The sequence below is a fragment of the Clupea harengus genome, chromosome 1 (genome assembly GCF_900700415.2).
Source record: "Clupea harengus chromosome 1, Ch_v2.0.2, whole genome shotgun sequence".
Taxonomy (NCBI): Eukaryota; Metazoa; Chordata; class Actinopteri; order Clupeiformes; family Clupeidae; genus Clupea; species Clupea harengus.
Window position 1 is genome coordinate 12,444,235 of NC_045152.1, and position 24,237 is coordinate 12,468,471.

At 45.2% G+C, this 24,237-nt stretch overlaps 3 protein-coding genes across 4 annotated transcripts; 1 reads left to right on the forward strand and 2 right to left on the reverse strand.

Annotated features, from left to right (window-relative positions):
* Positions 1-337: 337 nt before the first annotated feature.
* psmc5 (proteasome 26S subunit, ATPase 5) lies at positions 338-6,353 on the reverse strand. Its single transcript, XM_031567801.2, has 12 exons — positions 6,267-6,353; positions 5,460-5,531; positions 5,280-5,349; positions 4,819-4,916; positions 4,405-4,461; positions 3,673-3,903; positions 3,267-3,393; positions 2,819-3,009; positions 2,235-2,333; positions 1,874-1,984; positions 862-948; positions 338-513 (listed from the first exon to the last, which is right to left on the reverse strand). The coding sequence occupies exons 1-12, from the start codon at positions 6,288-6,290 to the stop codon at positions 460-462; spliced, it is 1,221 nt and encodes a 406-aa protein (XP_031423661.1). The 5' UTR covers positions 6,291-6,353; the 3' UTR covers positions 338-459.
* Positions 6,354-6,892: 539 nt separating this feature from the next.
* smarcd2 (SWI/SNF related, matrix associated, actin dependent regulator of chromatin, subfamily d, member 2) lies at positions 6,893-19,839 on the reverse strand. 2 transcript variants are annotated; one of them, XM_031567811.2, is made up of 13 exons: positions 18,968-19,839; positions 17,907-18,109; positions 16,190-16,232; positions 15,632-15,754; positions 14,344-14,463; positions 12,093-12,188; positions 11,684-11,785; positions 11,120-11,281; positions 10,370-10,467; positions 9,888-10,023; positions 9,185-9,307; positions 8,511-8,612; positions 6,893-8,305 (listed from the first exon to the last, which is right to left on the reverse strand). In XM_031567811.2, the coding sequence occupies exons 1-13, from the start codon at positions 19,124-19,126 to the stop codon at positions 8,252-8,254; spliced, it is 1,521 nt and encodes a 506-aa protein (XP_031423671.1). In that variant the 5' UTR covers positions 19,127-19,839; the 3' UTR covers positions 6,893-8,251. The 2 variants fall into 2 exon arrangements, with proteins under 2 accessions (XP_031423671.1, XP_031423676.1); XM_031567816.2 differs by lacking the exon at positions 18,968-19,839 and adding an exon at positions 18,361-18,510.
* A 47-nt stretch (positions 19,840-19,886) lies between these two features.
* On the forward strand, positions 19,887-22,792 carry LOC105909118 (transmembrane and ubiquitin-like domain-containing protein 1). The gene is made up of 3 exons (XM_012837712.3): positions 19,887-20,032; positions 20,537-21,185; positions 21,670-22,792. The coding sequence occupies exons 2-3, from the start codon at positions 20,572-20,574 to the stop codon at positions 22,091-22,093; spliced, it is 1,038 nt and encodes a 345-aa protein (XP_012693166.1). The 5' UTR covers positions 19,887-20,032; positions 20,537-20,571; the 3' UTR covers positions 22,094-22,792.
* The last annotated feature ends 1,445 nt before the right edge of the window (positions 22,793-24,237 follow it).

A 24,237-nucleotide genomic window follows, 5' to 3' on the forward strand; every position in this document is an offset into this window, starting at 1 on the left:
ATGGGAGAGATTGTAGCAAACAACCAGGTTTGTTCCTAGGAATGCAGGGTATGGTAATTAGTTAAACTGTGGCCAGGCCATGCTAATACATCTTAACTTAACTATACTTAAACTGTAATATGTCTAATGGCACTCAATGCTGTGGGGTTGCTGTGAAGACGCACGATGGAGGTGCTTTGGTGTGAGAAGATCAGAGAGGGGTCCTCTGACACGATGCCATTTGGCCCTCTGACCAGAAGTCTGGGAGTCCATTGTGTTGATTCGATCATTTTTACAGTGTTTTCTGCTTGCCATACGATAATGAAGACAACAAAAACAAAAGGACAAGACCATACACTCAGGTGTTTCGTTTTATTTAGAATTTAGGTAACAATTATAAATCAAACCTAAGAAGACACAAAGGAAAAATATACATGTAATGTAACTGCAGGGCTTTGAGCATGGAGGGGCTGGAGGCGATCACTTCCACAGCTTCTTGATAGACATGTTCTTCTCACTGTCCTTTTGCATGACCTGTCCCCACACACAGAAAAACACATTTACAATTTCACCAATCCATCAATCAATCACAAACCAAGATACATCAAACATCATATTCGTTAGCTTTTGAGCAATCTTAAGAGTTTTCTTAATTTAATTATTTTCTTATCCTGGGACTTTGAAAGGCCTGGAAAACAGAATCTCAAACCTACGTAACCACACAAACTTATGAACAGCGAATGACGCTCGCTTATATTAGGAACCCAAGATAATTGACCTCCCACCCCCCCTTCACAAAAAGCCATCTGCCCTGAAACATGTGAATACCAGCTGAGGAAGACGTGAACAGATAAAGATCAAAAAGAGAGTGACTTGACCCACCTTAGCCACCGCCATTTCGAAGTCCTCCTGGGTGACGTGGACCCTCCTCTCCCTCAGCGCGTACATGCCCGCCTCTGTGCACACCCCCTGCAGACAGGAACCAGAGAGGCAGCCATCAGCACCACCCATAACACAGCAACATGAACATCTAACATTTAACAGAGTCTCTCAACTCTTCGCCTGATCCCTTGCAAGCACGAAAATAAACGTCTCGGTTCTATAGGTGGCCAATCAATCGACTCGATCCTGAATCAATCAACTCGATCCTGCTCCTGGGCCTCTGCATCTTCCCCAGTCGCCTCTGCGCTGCACAACTAGTCAATTAAATCACATAGCATCATTAAGGCGCTTCATAAAGCCCAAGCACTGACCCTCAGAGCACTTAGGCACCTGACTGAACTCATCACTGGCGCTCTTGGGTGCCTCTTTTAGCCAATCAAGAGCAGTATAGCTGCACTGGCTTAAAGATGCACTATGGAGATTTGGTCTAACACTAGCAGGCTACTCACTTAAACACCACCAACAGCCCCGATGGCACTGATAATAGCTTGCTAACGTGCTAACTGGAGTCTTTTGGCAATATTGTCCCGACCCGAACTATTGAACTACAAAGTGCATAGCCTGAACAGCTGTTGGGAACCACAGGTGTGTTTATCTGCCCTTCACATGACCATATTCCATCCAAATGAATTTGAAGATGATACAAAAGTAGTTTCTCATAAAAAACACCATGCCCAAAAAGTGGCAAACTGTTGCATTGTGTTGCTTTAAATTAGGCTCAGATCATGAACGTCTGGAATAAGAACGTCTAGATTAAGATTTTGTAAGACGAAGAGCTGAATGTCGACAGCAGAATATTCAAAGCGATGAAAAAAAAAAAAAAAAAGTCGTCTCCTCATTGGACAGTTAACCAGCCAAGGAAGTTTACATCTGAATGGGAAGAAATAAATGCCTCTCAAATTGCTTTCCATTCTCACACATGCACGTCATCAGTGTGACCTGTTGACCTCACCTTAACCTCGGCCCCTGAGGCTCCTGGCATGAGCTCAGCGATCTTGCGCAGGTTGATGCCTCGGGTCAAGTTCATCTTACGAGAGTGGATCTTCAGGATGTCCAGGCGAGCCTGAGGGGCCACAGACAAGAAGGGGGAAATTAAATACTTAAATTGAAGAAGTAATACTGACACACAAATTTGAACAGACAATATACATGGAGACCAACAATCGGGTAATCTGTGCAAGATGATCGTAAAGAAAAGAAACCAATAAACCAGTCAAACACACAGTTTTATCTTCAAGTCCCACTGGTAGACAGAAATCACATGTGAAGATTGTGTAACCGTTCTAAAACTAATGTTCTTCTTCTTGACTGACCTCTTCATTGGGAGGGGGGAACTCGATCTTCCTGTCAATGCGGCCAGGCCGAAGCAGCGCTGAATCCAGGATGTCTATACGGTTGGTTGCCATGATGACCTGAGCAAAACAAACACAAAGTCTGGTCTCTACATTTGTTGGTAGCATTTGAGATGTACGTGTGTGTGTGTGTGTGTGTGTGTTGTGCTGTCTACCTAAATGTTCCAGATAGCCTGATGGTTGAGTTATATTTAAATATGTTTGTCTTTGCATATGTATGCACATATATGTTTGTGTGTTATGTTCTCTACCTTGATACATTCTTGGTGGCCTTGAAGAAGTTTAAATCGAGCTGCGTTCAAGCATATGTTTTGTTTGTGTATGTGTGTACATGCTCTCCACCTTGATATTCTTTGTGGAACTACCAGGAACCTTTGAGCATGTATGTATGTGTGAGAGTGTGTGTGACGTTTCTACCTTGATGTTTTTGGTGGAACTACCAGCAGCATTTTAACCGTGTGCTCTCTACTTTGAGGGTCTTGGTGGAAATACTAGGAGTCTTGGCGTGTGTGTGTGTGTGTGTGTGTATTTGGCCCTCTCTCTACCTTGATGTTCTTGGTGGCCTCAAAGCCGTCCAGCTGGTTGAGGAGCTCCAGCATGGTCCTCTGCACCTCGCTGTCCCCCCCGGAGCCCCCCTCCAGACGCGACGAGCCAATCGAGTCGATCTCGTCCATGAAGATGATGGAGGGAGCGTGCTCTCGGGCCATGACGAAGAGCTCGCGCACCATACGCGCCCCTACACACACACCATCAACAAGAGCAGATCACACCTCAAATACCTCTCAAAGTCAAATAGACACAGAAAACAAAATGTCTGACAGATGACAGATGTGAGCTGTGGCATACAGTGTTAGTCGGCATAGTGGTCTCTGCTCTGCCTGTTATGTTTGGAATACTTTCTGTAAAGACTCCAAATGCTGTGTATGGCAGACAGGGCAGTACAGTGTAGTGCAGTGCAGTGCAGTGGACACAGGTTAATGTCAGGTAGCTCACCCTCCCCGATGAACTTCTGCACGAGCTCAGAGCCAGACACCCTGATGAAGGTGCAGTCTGTGTGGTGAGCCACAGCTCTGGCCAGCAGGGTCTTCCCAGTACCAGGGGGGCCATACAGCAACACACCCTTAAAACAGGAGGAAACAACAATGTCACACACACACAGTTCCAATGTCAGGGGTATGGGATCACTCTCTAAAACAGGATCAACACGCACAACACAGCATCAAATCTAAGTACATATCCACTAATGGTTATAACCAAAGATCCGCACACATGAGAGACATCACTGAATTAACTCAAACAATTAAACACGGTCTTAAACTATCTTCCTTATGAATTGAATTGTAACTGCCTTCTCCGGGATACCTGACCCCACCTATGACCAGGTGCATCAGAAGCCCACCTTTGGCTGTGCGATGCCCAAAGCCTCAAACAGCTCCGGGTGTTTCACCGGCAGCTCGATCACTTCCTTAATCTCCTTGATCTGCTTGTCCAGGCCACCGATCATCTCATAGGTGGAGTCCGGAACTTTCTCCACCATCATCAGGGAGACCAGTGGGTCCACCTTGTTGGGCAGGATCTTGTGCAGGGTGTAGCTGTCGTTCCGCAGCGCCACGCGGCAGTTGGGAGTCACCTGCTCAACACACACACACACACACACACACACACACACACACACACACACACACACACACACACACACACACACACACACACACACACACACACACACACACACACACTTGTGCTCAGACACACACTTAAGATGCTGAGGACATAGTGGACTCCATCTAATGCTTTTGGACAAACCCTGTTCCCACTATTGAACAGCTGATCACTACTGCTTCCAAATGCAGTTATATCTTTGTAAATGTATAGAGGTTTGACTAAAATGTGCTATAAATGCATGTACTATTCTTCAATAATGAATTACAGAGATATCAAACAAATCGTGCTTGGTCGTTCATACAAACTACTGGACATAAATCAATAACTTATGACCAGTAACTACAGATTGTTTGCATAAAACATAAAAAAAAAAAAAACCTTTTTTAAAAGCAGCAGCTGCTTCTCTACTCATCAGTCAAGTAGCACTTCCTGTTGGGACATATTAATGAAAACGCCCAATACTCACATCATTGATATCAATGTTCTTGTCCACGTCCACCACAAACTTTCCCTCGGGGTGAACCTGCGGGACAGGCAGACTAAAGATTAATAACACTTAAAAATAACGCTATAATACCCAACTAAACCTGGATTTGTAAGTGCTGTAAAAATAACTGACAGTATTATTGTAAACAGCAAAGACACATGAGCCGATAAAGACACACACACACACACACACAAATAAATAAATAAAACATAAATGAAGCGGACCAAACATCACATAAGACTGAGGAGTCCGACACACTGTGCAAGGTCCTGAGGCTGTTATTAGCCCCATGCTTCAGTCTCACACAGGGTCCAATGGCTTTCATGAGACATGACTCAGAGAGAAGGCTGTGTAGTGAGGAGAGAGGGCACTCAGAAGACTAGAGGAGCTCACCTTGACCAGCACCTTCTTCTTGTCCATGGCCCTCACCACCTCCCCCACGTACGAGCCCTGCTCCTGCAGGAGCTGTAGCTCCTCTCTCAGGAGGCGCACTACCGGGTCACAGGAGACGCGTGTTAGACAGACAGACAGACACACACACACACACACACAGGCAAAAACATTCAATCACTCACTCAGAGAGCCACAGACACACACCAGACTGTTGGCACAGTCCTTATTCATGAACGGCGTCAGTACAGTTTGAGCTGGGACCCTTGCTGAGATGCCCCAGCACCCATCTCATTCATCCACACTGGACTAGAACAATACTTACATAGACTAACTGACACTCAGAAACATTAGCATTCAAGTTTAATCTTTCCAGTTAGACTTGGTTTCTGACTGACTTTGATAATTTAATAATTAAGTGTACTTTTCCTCTCTCATTTGTGAAACATGTCTTCAGGCCCTACCTTTGGCGTTGAGCTCATTCCTCTGTGCTTGCAGACGCCTGAGATTCTGACTTTTATCGTTCACTGTGAGCTGTTGAAAGTTGTTGAAGTATAAGAAAGACAATATTTTAATGGCATTTCATTATGTCATTAAATATGGCATCAAGCACATTAAGAATAAATTGGTTAATTTAATCTCACCTGTAACTCCTCTATTTTAGAGAGGTAGTATTGGCGGAGACCGGTGCCTCCTTTGCTATCCTCTACATCCATCTGTGAAAGACAAAGTGGACATTAACAAACAGAATCGCTTGACAGCAATAGCTGTAACGAAGAATTTCAGTTAACACTTCAAAAGTCTAGAGTACGGTGATATTCTACTAAGAATGTAATCGATTCCGCATATCAGTAGATCCTTTGACGTTATTAGCTGCTGACGTTATAATCATACGTTACTGAAAGAAGAAAAAATGCCTATTCGATAACTAGATATCGATAACTAGCTAACTTTAAGCAAGATAAAGTCAAGATATACCTTGGTAATAGGTTGTTGAAGTAATAGGTTCCAACGGACATTTGGAAAACCCGATGCGGTTAATTTACTGATGAACGTGAGTATTAATTGACTTTGTTCAAACGCTGCGATACAGCCATAAACAAGTAAAATACTACAGTGATTTGACAGAAATTTGCTAGCTAGCTAGCTAGCGATAGCTTCCCTGTAGCCGGTGGCTACCAGGCTGCTACCGAACACTGTTTTCTATGGCTATTCTTTTCTACATGGACGTCAAGCTAACTTTAGCATTTCTGCTAGGTGGCTAACTACAATGAGACAGCAAACCCGAGACAGAAGCCTACAAAAAATAAAAGATTGTTTTCTTCCCCTGGTGAATTCATACGTATTTACTACTACAGTTCATAACAACGGTTTACTACTGCAACTGACAACAATAACAACTGTATTACATCGCAGGCAATGAATAAAGAATAACAAAAAAAACTGCTTACATGGTCCATTCCGTCTAGCGCCATTTTGAAACCATCCGCTTCCGTTAATATTACTTTTTTTCCGGTGCTTCTTCGTGGTACTTTGTGACCAGAGGAAAGGACGCACTACACTTGCGCCACCACGTGGAAGGACATGCAAAAACAAATAGTCAAACTGAATTGAATCTGACACTAGTACAGTTAACGATGTTTTAATGCACTGCCTCGCTCATATGAAAAATGGAGAATCCTTGATATAAAATGTAAATGGCTCAAGTGTATTTCACAACAGTAAGGGCATGTTTTCAACATAGTTCAGATGAACCCTAAATGTTGCACAATTGCAAAATCCCTGAGGTTTGTTAAGGGGCTTAGCTTATATTGGGCCGACAGGTGGAGGGGTAGTGAAAAAGAGAGGAAAGGGAGAGTATGGCGACTGAGACATAAACAATGGGAGTACAGGTTGGACTAGACTATCCTGTCAAGCATGCTCCAGGTGTGCTAACTAGCCTGAACATGATACGGCACATGGGGGTGGTGTGGTTAGCAGCCTCCAGCAAACTCAACTGAGCCCATGTTTTTAAGTGACAAGCACATCATGATTGGAGGGGCATGGGCCCTCTGAGCCAAAGACAAAACCAAAGATGTTCATGATTTCATATTCAAGTTTTAATTTAAAAAATATACCAAATGACATTCAATATAAAAGGTATAAAAGCTTCGGCGTGGAAATAAAAAAACATAACAAACACCAACATTTTTGCTTAACATTTCACAAAAACCTTCAACCAACGTGCTTAACATTTCACAAAAACCTTCAACCAACATTTTATTTGCTTAGAAATCAAAAGGTGACAAAGCTAGTGGTCGACCAATTCAAGAAGGATGGAATCCACAATTCCTGAATATTTATTCAATTTTTAAAAGAAAAAAAATACTTGAATCTAAACCTCTTGGTTTTAAGCTGCACGTCTGAAAGCCTAAACAAACTATACAATACTCATTCAGTGCCTCTGCAAGCCAACAGGCTCAGCCAAGATGACACAGTACAAACCTGGAATGTTTTCTTTTTCTTTTATTTAACTAAACCTTTTTTGCAAGTAAAACAAAAATCGACACACAAAAAAACCCATACAAAGTCAAACCCACACAAAGTCAAAAACATCACAGTGTGATCAAGTCTGATTACTTAAGTCGAAAGATATGAACCGGGAAAACCTCCACAACACACATGAAATTTAAAGAATCACACTGACCATTGAGTAAAAAAACTGTTTGAGGAGTGGACTCTCAACAATTCAAACCATGGCAGACATTCTTTTTTTTAAAGAAGAGGATAAAGACACACAATAGTCTGTAAACACCAAGAGAGGAAAAACACATAATGGCGATTTTTAAACCCAACTAGGTCCCCAGTGGAAGAGGAACAGTATGGCTCTAGAAGCTGGTTCTTGTCCCACCAGCACATTTACCTGAGCACACATCTCCACATCCAATCCGGAAAGTTCTATTTTCAAAACTACCACACCCTCCCAACACTTGAGGCCAAAACAACTACGATAGAAAATGTACCTGTTATTGGTAGACACCTTTCCAGCAAAGGTACAATGTCAAACACCTTTTTGAGCAAATGTCAAATTTAGCATATGAAAAAAGACAACAAAAAAACAATTCACAATGCAATACTTGGAAGAGCTTGCTTACTGGAAGAAAGTACAACGTCTAGCACTTGCAGAGAATATAAGACGCTAAAAATGAAAGCCTTTGGTCCACCATAGTGGATTGAAGTGATATTCACTGATGATATCAATACGACAAACCCCGCAATGAAAAATTAAAATGTCTTTTGATGATAAAACCGACAGAATATACTGAGAGATGATGGTTCCCACTGAAGCATAGCTTGCCTCCTGCTTATGGCGGGACAATACACAGGAAGTGGTGTGCTGAAGAACAGGAACTGATGTAAGAGGGTAAGTTGGGGTGGGCTGTTCTCCAGGTGTGGCTCAGGTAAGTCTGATTCCCAATACCTGCTCAAGCTCCTGCCTCCTCTGCTGTACCTGTGGACACACACACACACACACACACACACACACACACACACACACACACATCTCAAATTCAAGTTGTACACTCACTGCAATCATGGCAGTATTTTTTTGATTAGTATTACGTTCACTATTGACCTTGGGTGGCCTAATGAGCACTATTGACCATGAGTGACCCAATGAGCACTATTGACCTTGGGTGGCCTTGAGCACTGACCTTGGAGTAAACGTAGCGTCCGACGGCCTCGGGGACCCAGGGCGCCTGGTAGAAATCAGTCCGCCTCTCCTGCTCTGGGTTCCCGGCCACGTCAGTCATCAACTAGAACGTCGATGTAGAGAACACAAACATTAACATATATTCATACACCCACAACAAGTACATGTACACACACACACACACACTGACACATTCATACACCCACAACAAGTAGATATACACACACACACAGACACATTCATACATGCACAACAAGTAGATATACACACACACACTGACACATTCATACACCCACAACAAGTACATATACACACACACACACACACACACACACATTTATAGACCCACAATAAGTATACATATTTGTACACGCACACACACACACACACACACACACACACACACACACACACACACACACACACACACACACACACACACACACACACACACACACACACACACACACACACACACACACACTCCTGCATGCCTACACATATACAGAAACATACATTCAGGAGATCAGCTCATGATTTTTGTTCATAGAAATGGGCAGCCCCTTAATCTTGCACTTGTGGGGTGGGATGCCTGAACTGTACTTGTACAAATGAGCGCTCATAAACCCCGCTTCAAATCCAGGCGTGCAGCATGCAGACACACGACTGTCGTACCTTGAGGTCTCTGCTCTGGGACTTGAGCCAGTCCTGGATGAAGTCCTGGGGGTTGGTGCTGAAGCTCAGCATGAAGTCCCTCTGTGTCTTCAGTTGGTTGATGGACTCAATGGTCTCGTGGATCTGGGGAGGAGAACGCAGCCATGTTGAGCTCAGGGGCATTTGGGTTTAAAAGTCACCGGACAATCAAATTCGCGCATTACAAAAGCCTGACGTCATCCACTAAGTGCAGTTTTACACAGGTGTCCACGTGCAGAACCACAGGGCCGTAGCAGTGCACTGCAGTAACCTCCTGGGCTTAAGGCGTTGGACATGAGGAGCACAAGAACATATCTCTAAGGTCAGACGGCTGTGTGTTAGTAAAAGCATAATAACAGCCTTTAAGGAGTCCTGATATGTGGACTTCATCAGAGGAAACTCCTCTTCGTCATGAGAGACGGAGTGCTCCGTCTCTGCCTTGTCCATCATTCATACATTGGAACGCCTCAGCTGCCATAATGACATCATAATGATGATAACTACGGTAATTACCCTAATTATACTACGGTAATTACCTTGCCTAATGCCTCATCAATAACAGCTTCCTGTCATAGAGTGAGACTTCATCCACTGGGGCGAAGCAATAGCCTAGTTGTAGCACATGTCAATGATCCCCATCATCAACAGGACTACCCCTGCCCTTTGACCCTGTGACCTCACTGACCTTCATCTCCAGCGTGGCGATCTCCTGCTGGTTGGTGGTGGAGGAAAGGAAGCCGGTCATCTGGGCCTTCAGTGGGTCGTCCACCTCCACGTCGATGTCAAAGCACGCCGTCTTCTTCTGGTCGTTAGGGTCCACACTACGAGCAGTTTAACATAAGGGGGTCATTAAACACACACACAAAGACACACACACACACATATGCACAAACACAATCTCAAGACAGTCAACACTGAAAACACCCATCCGCACTTTTCACAGCAGTTTAACACGGGAGGGGAAGTTACACACACGCACACGCACACGCACAAGACAACATTGAAAAGACCCTTTCACTGACAGCACTGTGTGTTCTTGCACTGTGTATGTCCAGCAACATCTGGATAACAGACCTGAACTCATCTGATCTGATTCATGCATTTAGACTGGGTCAGAAAGTCATTTGCATTTTCTGTCAAAACACACCCACACACACACACACACACCTGATCATATGGTTGATGACAATCGGGTCAGGATGCTGGAGAAGGCCGGCCAGCTTGAGGGGAATCTCAGAGAACTTCATGCGATTGCAGGTAAAGATCTGCAGCAGACACAGAGACACCAGGGACAGATAAGACAAGATGGACAAAGCAAGAATAAACACTGAGAGCAGACATTACCTGGAGTTCACGTCAAAGCAGGTACACATTCAGGATACATTTTCTGGTGTTTTTTTTACAGAAAGGCAAAAAATTATTGGGGAAAAATCAGTGTCTTTCACTGTATGGCCTACACTCAAAAACACACAATCACACATAACTAGTGTGTGTCTAGTCTTTCTCACACACACACACACACACATACATAGTATGTATCTAGTCACTCACACCTCACTCACACAATTACACACACACTTACACACGCAACCACACATAAATAGTGTAGGTCTAGTCACACACACCTCACTCTTAACTGCAACCTCAGCGGTCATACCACTTTTACAAGCTTCCAATAGCTCAACTATTCAGGTAGTAACTAATGGCTAGAAAATTATTTCAGGATATGTAAGGCATCCATCCATCTATCTATGCTCACATTCACCCATGTGTCCTCCATCCATCCATCCATCCATCCATCCATCCATCCATCCATCCATCCATCCATCCATCCATCCCTCCATCCATCCATCCATCCATCCATCCCTCCATCCAACCTAACCATGCATCCCCCTGCAGGGCTTGCGGTGGTGTTACCTGTCTGAAGTAGCGGTTGCAGTTGATGTACTCCTTCTCGTGGCTGTCCTGCAGCTTGTTGTTCTTGATGTAGAGCCACAGGGCCTGCATGATGCTGGCTCTCGTCTGGGTGTGCACCCCGAGCAGCCTGGCCAGACGCGGGTCCAGTTTATACTGGGGGGGCTGTGGGGGGGGGGGGGGGGGCAGAGGGAACGAGTGTGACTGTGACTGTGTGTATGTGAGTGTAAATTAGTGTGTGTGTCTGCGTGGGTGAGAGTGTGCGGGCGAGAGTGCGTACATCTGTGTATGTGTCTGTATGTATGTGGAGTGTTTTTTTTTTCTCTATTATATTATTTTTGACAGCATTACGGTTTTGAAACTAGCATGGAGTACAGCTGACTGAATGACTACTGACAATTGTAGTGGAGTGTATATGGACAATGTAAGTTGACACATTAAAACATCCTCAAACCCTCCCCAGTGTTTTTCTAGCCAGGGTACTCTACACGCTGTCTCCCAGCATGGCTAACAGGGTACAGGACAGCACCTGGGATACTTATGATAAACAGGAAGTGATGTCGGTACCTGGTGGTCTAGCATGAGCAGGAGGGTGCACTTGACGTTAATGTCACCCGGCCGCTTCACCTGGAAGCCATCCGTCTCCTGGGTGGTGGGCAGCCTGTGCCACTGGGGGGTGGGCAAAATAAGGGGGGGGGGGGGGGCACACAAGGGGTACAGTGATGAGGAGGTGGGTAGAGAGAAGGGGGCCGGAGACACTCTATGGTCAATGGTCTCCAGAGACATGGGATTGCTGGACCACTAGACTGCCTCATCTTGGAATTTGTCCATCACTTCAATTGTTTCAGTCGGTTTACATTTCTTCATGCAAACATCTTAATGCTGATTAGGCAAGTTCCACACATGCATACACACAGTGCACACACACACACACACACACACACACACACACACACACACACACACAGAGACATACCTCCACCAGATGGTTGTCTGGACCATAGAGCTCTTTGTCCAGTTCGATCACCAGGCTCTTGAAGAAGGAGGAGAACTTCCTCTTCAGTTTCCCTGGCTGACAGACAGACAGAGAGACAGAGAGAGAGAGAGAGAGAGAAAGAGAGAGAGAAAAGAGAGAGGGGGAGAGAGAGAGAGAGAAAAGAGAGAGGGGGAGAGAGAGAGAGAAAAGAGAGAGACAGACAGACAAGACAGAAAGAAAGAAAGAAAGAAAGAGAGAGAGAGGGAGAGAGAGAGAGAGAAAAGAGAGAGGGGGAGAGAGAGAGAGAAAAGAGAGAGACAGACAGACAAGACAGAAAGAAAGAAAGAAAGAAAGAAAGAAAGAGAGAGAGAGGGAGAGAGAGAGAAGAGAGAGGGGGAGAGAGAGAGGGAGAGAGAGACAGACAGACAGACAGACAGAAAGAAAGAAAGAAAGAGAGAGAGAGAGAGGGAGAGAGAGAGGAAGGGAAGGAAAGCAAGGAAGAGAGAGAGATAGGGAGAGCAAAAGAGAGAAAGGGCAAGAGCAGAAAGAAAAGGGAGAGATAGAGATTCATTAAGAGATTAAGTAACAGGGGTGTGGAAGAAAAATGAGCCTTTCAAACGTTGCTGCCGTTCCCCAGAACTGGTTGAAGGGATAACGGCTGGCCTGGCAGCAGAGAACACTGAACACTGGGGAGTTCAGATACAGAAACTAGAGGGGAGCTGAGCTGAGCGTTCTGCTACGCTGGCGCCCCTCCCCAACCCTCCTACCCCCCTGCCAAAAAGAAGTTTGCGCAACAATCTTTCTCACCCCTCCCTCCCACACACACACACACACAGTGCACACACACACACACACACAGTGCATACACACACACACAGTGCATACACACAGTGCACACACACACACAGTGCACACACACACACAGTGCACACACACACACACACACACACACACACACACACACACACACACACACACACACACACACACACACACACACACACACACACACGCCAGGGCAGCTGAGGCCAACACCAAGACAGGAGCAGAGACGCAGAGATGCACAGAGTAACTAAAAAAGAAAATGAAAAACAGAAAGAAACGAAAATGGAAAACAAGACAGAAAGTTCTTCTTTTAATGTGAGTGTAGCTGTTTTAGGTGTGTCTGTGTGTGTGTGAGAGAGAGAGAGAGAGAGAGAGGGAGAGAGGAAGAGTGTGTGAGAGAGAGAGAGAGAGAGAGAGGGAGAGAGGGGGAGAGAGAGTGTGTGTGAGAGTGTGTGAGAGAGAGAGAGAAAGAGAGGATGAGAGAGTGTCTGTGTGAGAGAGAGAGTGTGTGTGTGTGTGTGAGAGAGAGTGAGTGAGAGAGACAGAGGAGGGTATGTGCCCATGTGTGTATATGTCGTGTGTGTGTGTGTGTGTGTGTGTGTGTGTGTGTGTGTGTGTGTGTGTGTGTGTGGTGCAGGGTTATGCCGACTCATTGCCTGTCCGCTCCAAACCCCACTTTCTGTTCCCTATTCTCCTCTAACCACACCCACAGTTACACCTCCCCTTTAACGGGATTATGAGCATGACAACGCTGGAAACACATCTGCCTCTGTTTGTGTGTGAGTGTGTGTGTGTGTCTATGATTGACAGGGAGTAAGTGTGTGTGTGTGTCTGTGTATGTTTTCGATAGTGAGTCTATGTTTCAGTGAGAGAAAGTGTGTGTGTGTGACTGAGTGTACTCTGAGTATGTGAGACTGAATGTGTGAGTGTGAGTGTATGTGTGTAATGCATGGACACAAAACAGCAACCAACACAGTTCGGAAAAGAAAATGTACCAACTTCAAGTCACACACACACACACACACACACACACACACACACACACACACACACACACACACACACACACACACACACACACACACACACACACACACACACACACACACACACACACACACACAGAAAATGCTTGAGCCAGTCCCAACTGGAACTTGTTTCTTCAAATCAAGAAAAGATGGGTGTAAATCACACGATTGCAAACTCACTCCAACAACCCAACACCACCAACACAAAACACCCTTCAAAGTCTTTCATTAAAAGTAAGCCGGTGTTGATCTGATGGAGGCTTAATTTCTTTAGATCCTAATTCTCTGGAGTACGAAAGCAACATGAGTTAGAGCAACACACACACACACACACACACACACAGACTTATGCACTAATGTACCCACGCACACACACACGGGCGCGCACACACACTTACGTCCTCCAGCAGTTTTCCTTCCACTCGGAGTTCCCATGATGACACTTTCTCTGCCTCCTCACCCTCAGGCTTCGCAGGTGTGTAGGTGTTGGAGATGTAGATCCTCAGCTTGCGCTTTTGCTGTACAGAACCAGAAGCATTCTGGGATATTGAGTCCATTCACTGTTTTATGTACTATGGCATTTCGGGTTGCGCTATATTGTACTGCGAGTACCCCCAACATGTCTGCAGGCTACAAGGTTAACAAATGTAAATGTTTTCACAGTGCAAAGACATTGCGAAGCGCACTGAAACCAAATCAACTGAATTCCCAGTGTACAGACAACAGACAATCAAGAACCATGATAGAATTCAATGAGGTCCTCTGATTCCCACCCGAAATAGTCATGCCTTAAAGACTGCCAGTCATCTCTGAGTGTCTGATACATGACCAAATACAGACACAGCTGAATAAAACACGCACAACAGACAGCTCGGTGCTTGGCTCAGTCATTTGCTCAAGAGACGAGAAAAGGGCTTCCTTGGTAAACTTAACCCAGTTTTGATCCTGGTTGATCTTCATTAAGTCATCAACTAGAACATTAAGTAAATGTGACTCTCATGAAGTTCAACTGAGGATGGAAATGTGTTATTAGCTCACATGTAAGCCCAAAGATGGTCACAGTTTGAACTAAATCAAGGAAGATGTGTGTGTTTCTGACACGCACATCACACTGGGTGGGCTGCGTTGTTCTCAGTCTCTGTGTGTGTGTGGGTGTGTGTGTGTGTGTGTGTGTGGGGGGGGGGGGTGTGCTCTGTCTCCTCATGTGTGAAAGCAAATAAAATGATGCTGACAAAAACAGCATAACTGAAGAGCTTAGTGACAGCAGAGCTATGCTTCCCTTCCCACAGCATCCTCAACACCCTGCTGTAACGATGTCATGTCTGGTTAATCAAACACACATTTGGGGACGCCCTTACCAGTTAACACAACTCGTTTAGTTCTGTGACATTCCAGCGGGAACTCATTCTGTACGTATGAGCATTTTTTTTGAGGAACCAAAAGCCAAAAAATGGGTACAATCTAAAACATTGAGTTGCAATGACTTGCCTCCAAGGAAGAACCTTTAAATGTTCTGCTTAGAAACCTCCACAGATGGTCGTCTGACAGCCCTTGTGACCGTTTCCCTCCCTCTGTTTGTTTTAAGGTTCTAGGTATAACCCTTAGCCTTTGACCGAGCCCAGGAGAAACCTTTTCTCCCAAAAGAGACTATGGATGACCCCGTGATGGATGGCCCCAGGTCCGTACCGTGATGGGCTTCTTGATGGCCTCCTGGATCTCCATGCGCTTGCGGGCGATGGTCTGATCCAGCTTTCTCTCGAAGGCCAGCAGGTCCATGTAAGCCTGGGACTCTGGGACCAGGTCTCGGATCTGAAACCACACACAGATGTAAGCCTGGGACTCTGGGACCAGGTCTTGGCTCTGAAACCACACACAGATGTAAGCCTGGGACTCTGGGACCAGGTCTCGGATCTGAAACCACACACAGATGTAAGCCTGGGACTCTGGGACCAGGTCTCGGATCTGAAACCACACACAGATGTAAGCCTGGGACTCTGGGACCAGGTCTCGGCTCTGAAACCACACACAGATGTAAGCCTGGGACTCTGGGACCAGGTCTCGGATCTGAAACCACACACAGATGTAAGCCTGGGACTCTGGGACCAGGTCTCGGCTCTGAAACCACACACGGCCTTCAGGCTCTCTGGAACTCCCTGCGCCATTCTTCCATAGAGTGAGGCAACTAACACAACCAATCACCAATCACCAAACACCAAACACAAGACACCAAACAGACTCACTCACCCTCTGTGGGAGCACTTTGTCGGCCATCTTTCGTCGTTTTCCACTAAGAACAAGACATAGAGCACAATACAGAACATCAATACACCAGTGTGATTTAATACCGTAGCATTATAGCACATTATACTATGCGCTCACTCCCACTGTTGAGACGACAACATAGTCTCAGATACTACTTCTCTCTGCCAGAGTTCCACGTTACATGGCACGTTCCTAGGAAGACCGGCTGCGGTCTGAGATTCAAGACAGGGTTGGATGGGTGCTTTTTAAAGCATACAGCCCAGATGAGAGCTAAATCTGGAGCAGATCAGGGGTATTCCAAGTATGCGGTTTTAGTGACGAACCTGGATGAGTTAACTCAGAGTAAGTGGTAGACCTCCCTAAGAGGCCCATGGCTTTGCTTGGAGAATAGGGCCATGGGGCTCTTCTATTAAGACCTTCACCACTTACTCCAAGTTCATATAGCCAGGTTTGTCACTAAAGCACTTACTTGGAATACCACCCCCCCCCCTCGCCCCCCGCCCCCACATGGATATATTCCTGCTGATTTCACACCAGCGCAGGGACAAATTCATCTTAGCATCTGCTTCTATTGTCAAGGCTAACCATCTGAGACAGGAAATTAAAATTCTTTACATAATTCACCACTAACACCCCAGACATGTTGTTTGTTGTTATTGTTGTTGATGTGTGAGTGATTGATGGGCTGGGTCCCTCCCTCGTGTCCTCCGGGTATGAAGTGGGTGTGTTCACTTCACTCATGCCTGCTCTGGGGTATAGGGTGGTCATGAGACCTCCACAACCAAAGGAGGCTTCTTTGTTTAGGTGCAACGCCCCCCCACCACAGCCCTCCACAGACAGGGGGGGAACAAGTCTGAAGACGGACACAAAAGGGTCTTTCTGTCGGGGGAACATCAGTCCTATTAACTCACATACGCTCAGTATGTAGTGTGTGTGAATGAGCGTGTCTGTGTGCAAATGCTCTAAATTGTGTTGTGTGTGAGTGTGTGTGTGTGTGAGTGAAACATTATGTGAGGTCTTGTTGTTCGGGAACGTCAATCCTTTAAAGTAACATCATGTAACAATTTGACCTTCAAATAACAGCTTCAAAATCATTTTGGTGAGACACTGCCTTGTAATACGGAGAATGGAGTATTACTCGTTGGCAAGAGCTAAAAGTTCCAAAAGCTAGCATCCAAATAAATTCAGCTCACATCAAAAAGTTTGATCGATCTTCGTCAATCGCACGCCAATAAGCCTTGGAAGTTTGCAACCTTGAAAACCTAACTCTGCTAGCTTGTATTTATTACACTGTTCAATGTATATTAAGCATGTTGCAAAGAACATTTTATTAGATTACATATACTGTGAGCAGTGTTATTCTTTAGTTATGTTAGCGTTCGTAACACAATAAATAAAACTATGCAGTCATCTTTCTGTAAAATGTTGTGATATTACTAAACCTTGTCAGTCTACACGCTTCTTTGTTTTTGTCAGTTATATATCCTTGAGGTTGTCAACAAATACACGTGTACACTGTCCATTATGGGGTCCATAGTGAGCTACACTCCACAACTTTAGGGGAAATCAGTAGGAAAAAAATGGGGCTTTAAATTCTCATATGGTCCAAATTGTGGGATGTGAGTGTATTTATGTGTGTGTGTGTGTGTGTGTGTGTGAGTGACCACCTCACACCAACCGGCTCTGTCAAGGCACTCACCCTCTCCTGTGCCCTGCCATCCCTGCAGACTGCTGCTGCTGCTGGAGGAGCCGTTTTCGGGTGGGGTCCATGGAAGACTGGCCTATGCCCGACCGCATTGGCATACCTCCGCCGTAAGATGGTCCTGGCATTGGCCCTCCCATTCCCCCCATCCCCGGCATGGGCATCCCTCTGTTGGGGAGCATGTGACGCTGTGGAGATGACTGAAAAGGGGACAGCTTCATTAGCGCTTAGCTCATTTGCATACAGAAGGGGACTTAAAACATCCATCTCCATCTGTCTGGACGCTGACATTGTGAGTTTTGGGCCGGAGTAACCTCCATCTGGAAACTATTACGCAGCCCTGTTGCAGAGGTGATTGCAGGACGTTTCAACGCCTTTAAATCATTCCCATGACTGAGTGGGTGGACGATTTAAAGGGAAAATGCTGAAAATTTATAAATCAATCACTCACTAAACACGGAGAACCCCTCAGGTTGTAAGAAGTGTTACTAAGCCTCCTGTCGCTGAACACAAGAGTGATGAAACAGGCATACATTGAGGTTAATTTGTAAGAATTAGGACGAAATATTCACATGAACACATTTGTGAATAACCACAACCATGCATTGTTCACAACCATGCATTGTTTGTAACATTCATTGATGTTTACTGTAAGTTCTGGTTATAATGACCGGCGGCCAGTGGTTACTGCTGATTGAACACTGCGACACCAACGCGCGAATAGTCGTGGTCGTTGGAAAATGCGGAAGTTGACTATGTTCCGGGGTCATTTTTTTCATCCAAACTGCCTTTAACTTACAATTAACACCAGGAAATATGTCTGATTAACCACCTCAGTGAGAGAAGAAAAATGCATATGAAGTTAGGGTTAGCTAGTCACTCTCTGGATGAAGCTAAAGTTCTGCTCTGGCACGTATTTCCCTCCAACACTCACTCCATTAGCTAAAGTTCACATACCAGTTAGCGAGGTCTTGTGCAACAGTTAACGTGACGTTACACATGTGAAACACTGAAAGATGCTTGGTAAACAATGACTGCGAACGAGTGTCACTTTTTACCTGGTGGTAGGGGGGAGCAGAATTGGGCATTCCACGGTATCCCGAGTTGGGCTGCATAACAGCCATCCTCATCCCGCCCGCATGTCCTGGGTTCACGGGGTTCACTCCGGGGTTCATCAGAGAACCAGGACTCCCTGGAAAACCCGCTCGGGAAGTCATGTTTCAGCCCAGTCCAAAACCTCTCTTATTGTCGGTTTGAAACTAATATTAAAAGTCACACTACGTATTGTTCTGCACCAGCAAACCACCAGTTTACGTTGCCTCAGCTAGCCTCTGTGTAAACCTCTAACTTCCCCACAAAGATCTCACGAACAAGTCATACGGTTGTTTCTCTTTTGCACAACAACAACAACCATATACTATCTGCTTCTAAAGAAAAGTTACTAGCGTTAAAAATGTCATGTCTTTTCATAAAGTCTGAACTTCGTCACACCTCTCCGCAACTCTCAATAGTTGTTTCGCAAAACATATTCGGAGCCTGACCAATGTCTAAAGATAGTGACTAGTATGAGCGTGTCTGCAGCAACACTCAGCCTCCTCCTTCCTTGTTGCCAGATCAGATTCACAACAATCCTCCGTTTGAAACATGGCTTTGGCGTTTTGTAAAACTACATTTATATTTCAATATAGACCCACGAGAAAACATATGGCATTCAAAACAGTTGTCTTTCCTTTTACACAAAGGCGCTAGGTGAAAAGTTGATAAATGTGCTCTTGTCCAAGTAATTATCAATTGATATCCAAAAATAAAATAATGCTGTTTACTATTTTTGTTTTAACTTTAACTATAATCAGTCATGTGACAGCCTTGCCGACTTTAAGTTACGTTAGAAATGTAACGGGACTGTTACCAGCGAGCCCGTCTACGGAATACAAAAATTCTCTGGTGTTACTTTTAGAGTAAAGTTTGTAACCAACGAGCACCCCCAGTGCGTTTGACGTAGCTGTCTGCTGACGTACACTTTTGTGTTTGTATGCAGCTGCGAGCAGGCAGGAAGATCGACTGCAGCGCTATCCGTCAAGAAGAAGCACCAACCAAGAGGAAATGCTCTGAAATCTAACAAGGTATCACGAAGGGAAACCCTGATATTGACACGAACAAGGGCATAATCAGATATCGAGTTTAGCCACGTCACCACTTTCTGAAGTGAAGTGTATCTGATCTGTTGAAAGCTAACAAGCTAGGTAGCTAGCTAGTTGGATTTCTTGTATCTCCAGCTGAGCATTGCTGATCAGTTCGAGTCAGCTACTTCCTGAGGAAGTTGCAAACACATTATCGTAGGCTAAACCAAAGGCCACACGTTTTGTACCAATTGGGTCTTTTCTAATCATTGTGTAAAATAAGATCACGTGTGTATGTTGTGCTATATGAAACGTTTTGAGATAGCACGATTCTTTCCGTCTTGTTTACATGCATCACGCTATCAGATATAGTTGCTTGTCCTGATTTTCTTTTGATTCCACTTTCATCCTTTTATATCTACAACACCGCGCATTGTATAATCATAAAGACGTAGGTTTTAGAATGGACTCGTTTTAACACTGTGGTTGCGTTGCTGTGTGTCACAGTTTCTTCACTGCAGACCCCAGAACTGCGAGGTGCCATGGCGGTGTGTGCTCTAGCGATGCTGGAGGAAGGCTTCGGAGACGAGGTGACTCTGATCGGCGGTGTGTTCCTCCTCGTCCTTGCCATGGTCCTTGCCTGGCTCTCGACGCATGTGGCCGAGAACGGTGACCACATGATAGGCACCATCATCTCCGGCGTCGCCTCAGTGCCACTGGTTGGTCTGGGGAACTCTGATCCCTACAGACGGGCGACAGCCAGCTCCGACCCCGTGGAGCCCCAGCCCCCCACACACTTAGTGGACAAGCCAGAGGATGAGGCCTCCGGACTGGGCTCTGCAGGTGGGGGGGAGGACGCATCCCTGGAGGATGCCACCGGGCCAACTGGACCAGCTGTCAGCGCTGTAGACCAGCATTTGGACATTCAGGGTCTCCACAAACGGACCGTAGCACAGAGTCCTGCATCCACTCCCATTCCCTTCAGTCTGCCCTCAGAGGAGAGCCAGGACACGGAGAGGGGAAAGCACACAGGAGGAACGACAACAACATCCTCCTCCTCCTCTGCCGCAGACATCAAAGTGCGGCTGAAGTTTCTTAACGACACGGAGGAGCTGGCTACACTCAGGCCCCAGGACACCATCGGCCTCCTGAAGAGGTGAGTCAGAACTGAAGTGTAATTCAGGACCGGTCTAGCCAGATGTGGACTAGGCCAGGGCCAGATGTGGACTAAGTCAGGGCCTATGTATGTGTATGTACTATGTGTAGCAGTGACAGTCAGCAATGTCATTTCGTGTACAAAAGCCAGTGGAAGGTAGATCCTACTTGAGATTATGTTACAAGGTTGCAATGATAACGGCCAAAGTAGTTATGAGCTTGAGCACGCCGTGAATTAACTTTTATATTACATGGACGAAATAGATCTTGCCAAGATTTGGTGTAGATCTGTTCACAGGCATCACAGCCATTCATTTGGAATCGTTTTTCTGAAAACCAAATCCTAAATTGGCATAACATTATGTGAATCTACCTTAGGATAAAGCCTACAATCTGAGCACTTAGTGTACTTAGCTTCTTACTGTTATATTCAAAACTGATTGTTTGTCTCTCTCTGTCTGTCTACGACTGTTTATTTCTCACAGCAAATATTTCTCTGGGAAGGAGCGTCAGATCAAGTTGATTTTCCAGGGCCAGTTGCTCAGAGATGCCAGTCAGACGCTGCTTTCTCTAAACATCACCCACAACAGTGTCATCCACTGCCACATCTCCCAGACCCCACCATCAGAGGGCACTCTCTCAGAGGTGGAGCCCAGGTCTGGTGGGGTGTCCCTGGGCTCGCAGGCGGAGGGGAGGCTGGGTCCTGCAACTGGATCTGGGGCGGTCACAGACGGAGGACTGGATGTGAGCGTGGGTAGTCTGGTGGTGCCCATGTTTGTGGTGATGCTAGCGGTAATCTGGTATTGCCGCATCAACTACAGACAGCTGTTCACTGCGCCGGCCACCGTATCCCTAGTGGGGGTCACCCTCTTCTTCAGCGTCTTAATCTTTGGCATGTACGGACGCTGAGACACCCACGGGGTGCATCACGGAGAGAAGCTATGGTGGTGACATTAAAGGGGTTGCCAGATTGGAGCGAGGTGGGGATCTGCTTGCCCTTGAGAGCAAGTATGAGTCTTTTCAGGCATGGCCGTGTTTTGTATTTTTTATGGCATGTGAAGGACGGCAGCATGTGTCCAGAGAGGGTAATGTTATTTAAAAAAAAAAAAAAAAAATGAAAAAGGAACAGGCTTTTCTAATGTGGACTTTGAATATTGATTGTGTTGGAATTCCTGCAGTCGAGGAACAAGTGCAACTTTACTCATGAAACATCTCATAACTAAATACCAGTGTTGGGTGAAACAGGGTCATTACGGTCATCATCAGCTACAGTCTACGGCACTAACTTCTAAGACCCATGTCAGTTATGGCAACTTGCTTTGCAACCACTTCCTTAAATTCAAGCTTCACTCTCGCTGTTTAGTGCGTGTAACAAGGATGCCTTAAGGTAATGGTGTATGGGAAAAATACTGTAAAATGACAGGCATACTCTGTCACACACATAACCCGTTAGAATTCTGAGATATCTCAGACACCATAGTGCCATACGAGGACGTTAACTTACATGGTTTCCATACTGTGTGTGGAGCTTATTTCATTAGAGTGAAATCTTGTTGTCGCCTGTTGACTTTGTGTACTCATTCTGATGTGATTAAAGACTGGAAATCACTTGTTTGTTAGTATGTTTGTGTGCATATACAGTACAGCATACACAGTAATATCAGAGTTAGACTCAGCCTCAGATGGCCTGCCTGTAAAATGCCACGGAACATCTAATGCATGTACCTCATTAAGGTGAAAACACCGATCAGCCAATCCGCTCTCAGTGTCAATAACAAGTATAACCACAGTAGAGTAACACTAAGAAAAACAAAACAAATCAATCACAATGGACTTTTGTGACGCATAGACACCCCTGGTTAACAGGAAGTCTGCAGCTGGTTCTGTTGCATGTCTGCAAAAACCCCTTCTGTGCAAATATGTAGGTTCTAGAACAGATAAAATGTGCATAAGAGACAGGTCAAGGCTACTAGCTGGTTCTAGAACAGATAAGGTGTGCATAAGAGACAGGTCAAGGCTACTAGCCGGTTCTAGAACAGATAAGGTGTGCAAAGGAGAGGTCAAGGCTACTAGCCGGTTCTAGAATATACATGGTGTGCATAAGACAGGTCAGGGCTGAACCCCCTTGAGTCAGCTGTTAACTGTGTTAAGACATTCTTATTCTCTCTCAAGAGGTGGGAAAAAAATACAACCAGTGTTGTATTCTTCAAAGTAGTATAAGGGAAGCATTCAGATATTGTATGGAGTAAATCCACAACATTTTCTTTTTACAGGAGTCCATGTTTCTGAAATGACAGGTTTGCAGGGTCTACTTAGCACCAACGCTTACCTTATGGAATACCCTTCTGGAGATAGCCAGCTCCTTTAAAACCACACACTAAAGTGATTATGCGAGAGAAACCGTGAACATCAACTTCCTCCTGAAACTATTGCATGCTGCTGCTGAACTAAGATGGCCTTACTCAGGAGGAAAGAGCTGTCGTTACACTTAAGAACTAAGATAGCCTTACTAAGGAGAAAAGAGCTGTCGTTTCCCATAAAAACTAAGATCTCTTTCCTCCTGAGTAAGGCTCTGTTGTTTCCCATAAGAACTAAGATAGCCTTGCTCAGGAGGAAAGTGGTGTCGTTTCCCATAAGAACTAAGATAGCCTTACTAAGGAGAAAAGAGCTGTCGTTTCCCATTAGAACTAAGATAGCCTTACTCAGGAGTAAAGAGCTGTTGTTTCCCATAAGAATGAGATGGCAATCGTAGATTGAGGTTCTTAGTTCTGGTGGTTTATTATGTGTACGTGAAGATGTCCATAAGCTGTAGTAGCCCACGGCCAGTGTAGCAGCATTTTCACCTAGTCAAATATACACAGTTACAACACAGTGAAGATATACATGATTCCTTACAATGTAAACAGCTAATAAATGGAAAGAAATAGATCAAGAGAGAGAGCAAGAGAAAAAAAAAAAAACATTTGATTCATATTTAAAAGAATATTGTCCGTCTCCAAGGCATTGACAGTGGCATAACAATCTTGAGACAGAGGAAGTCCTTTTGAGTGATG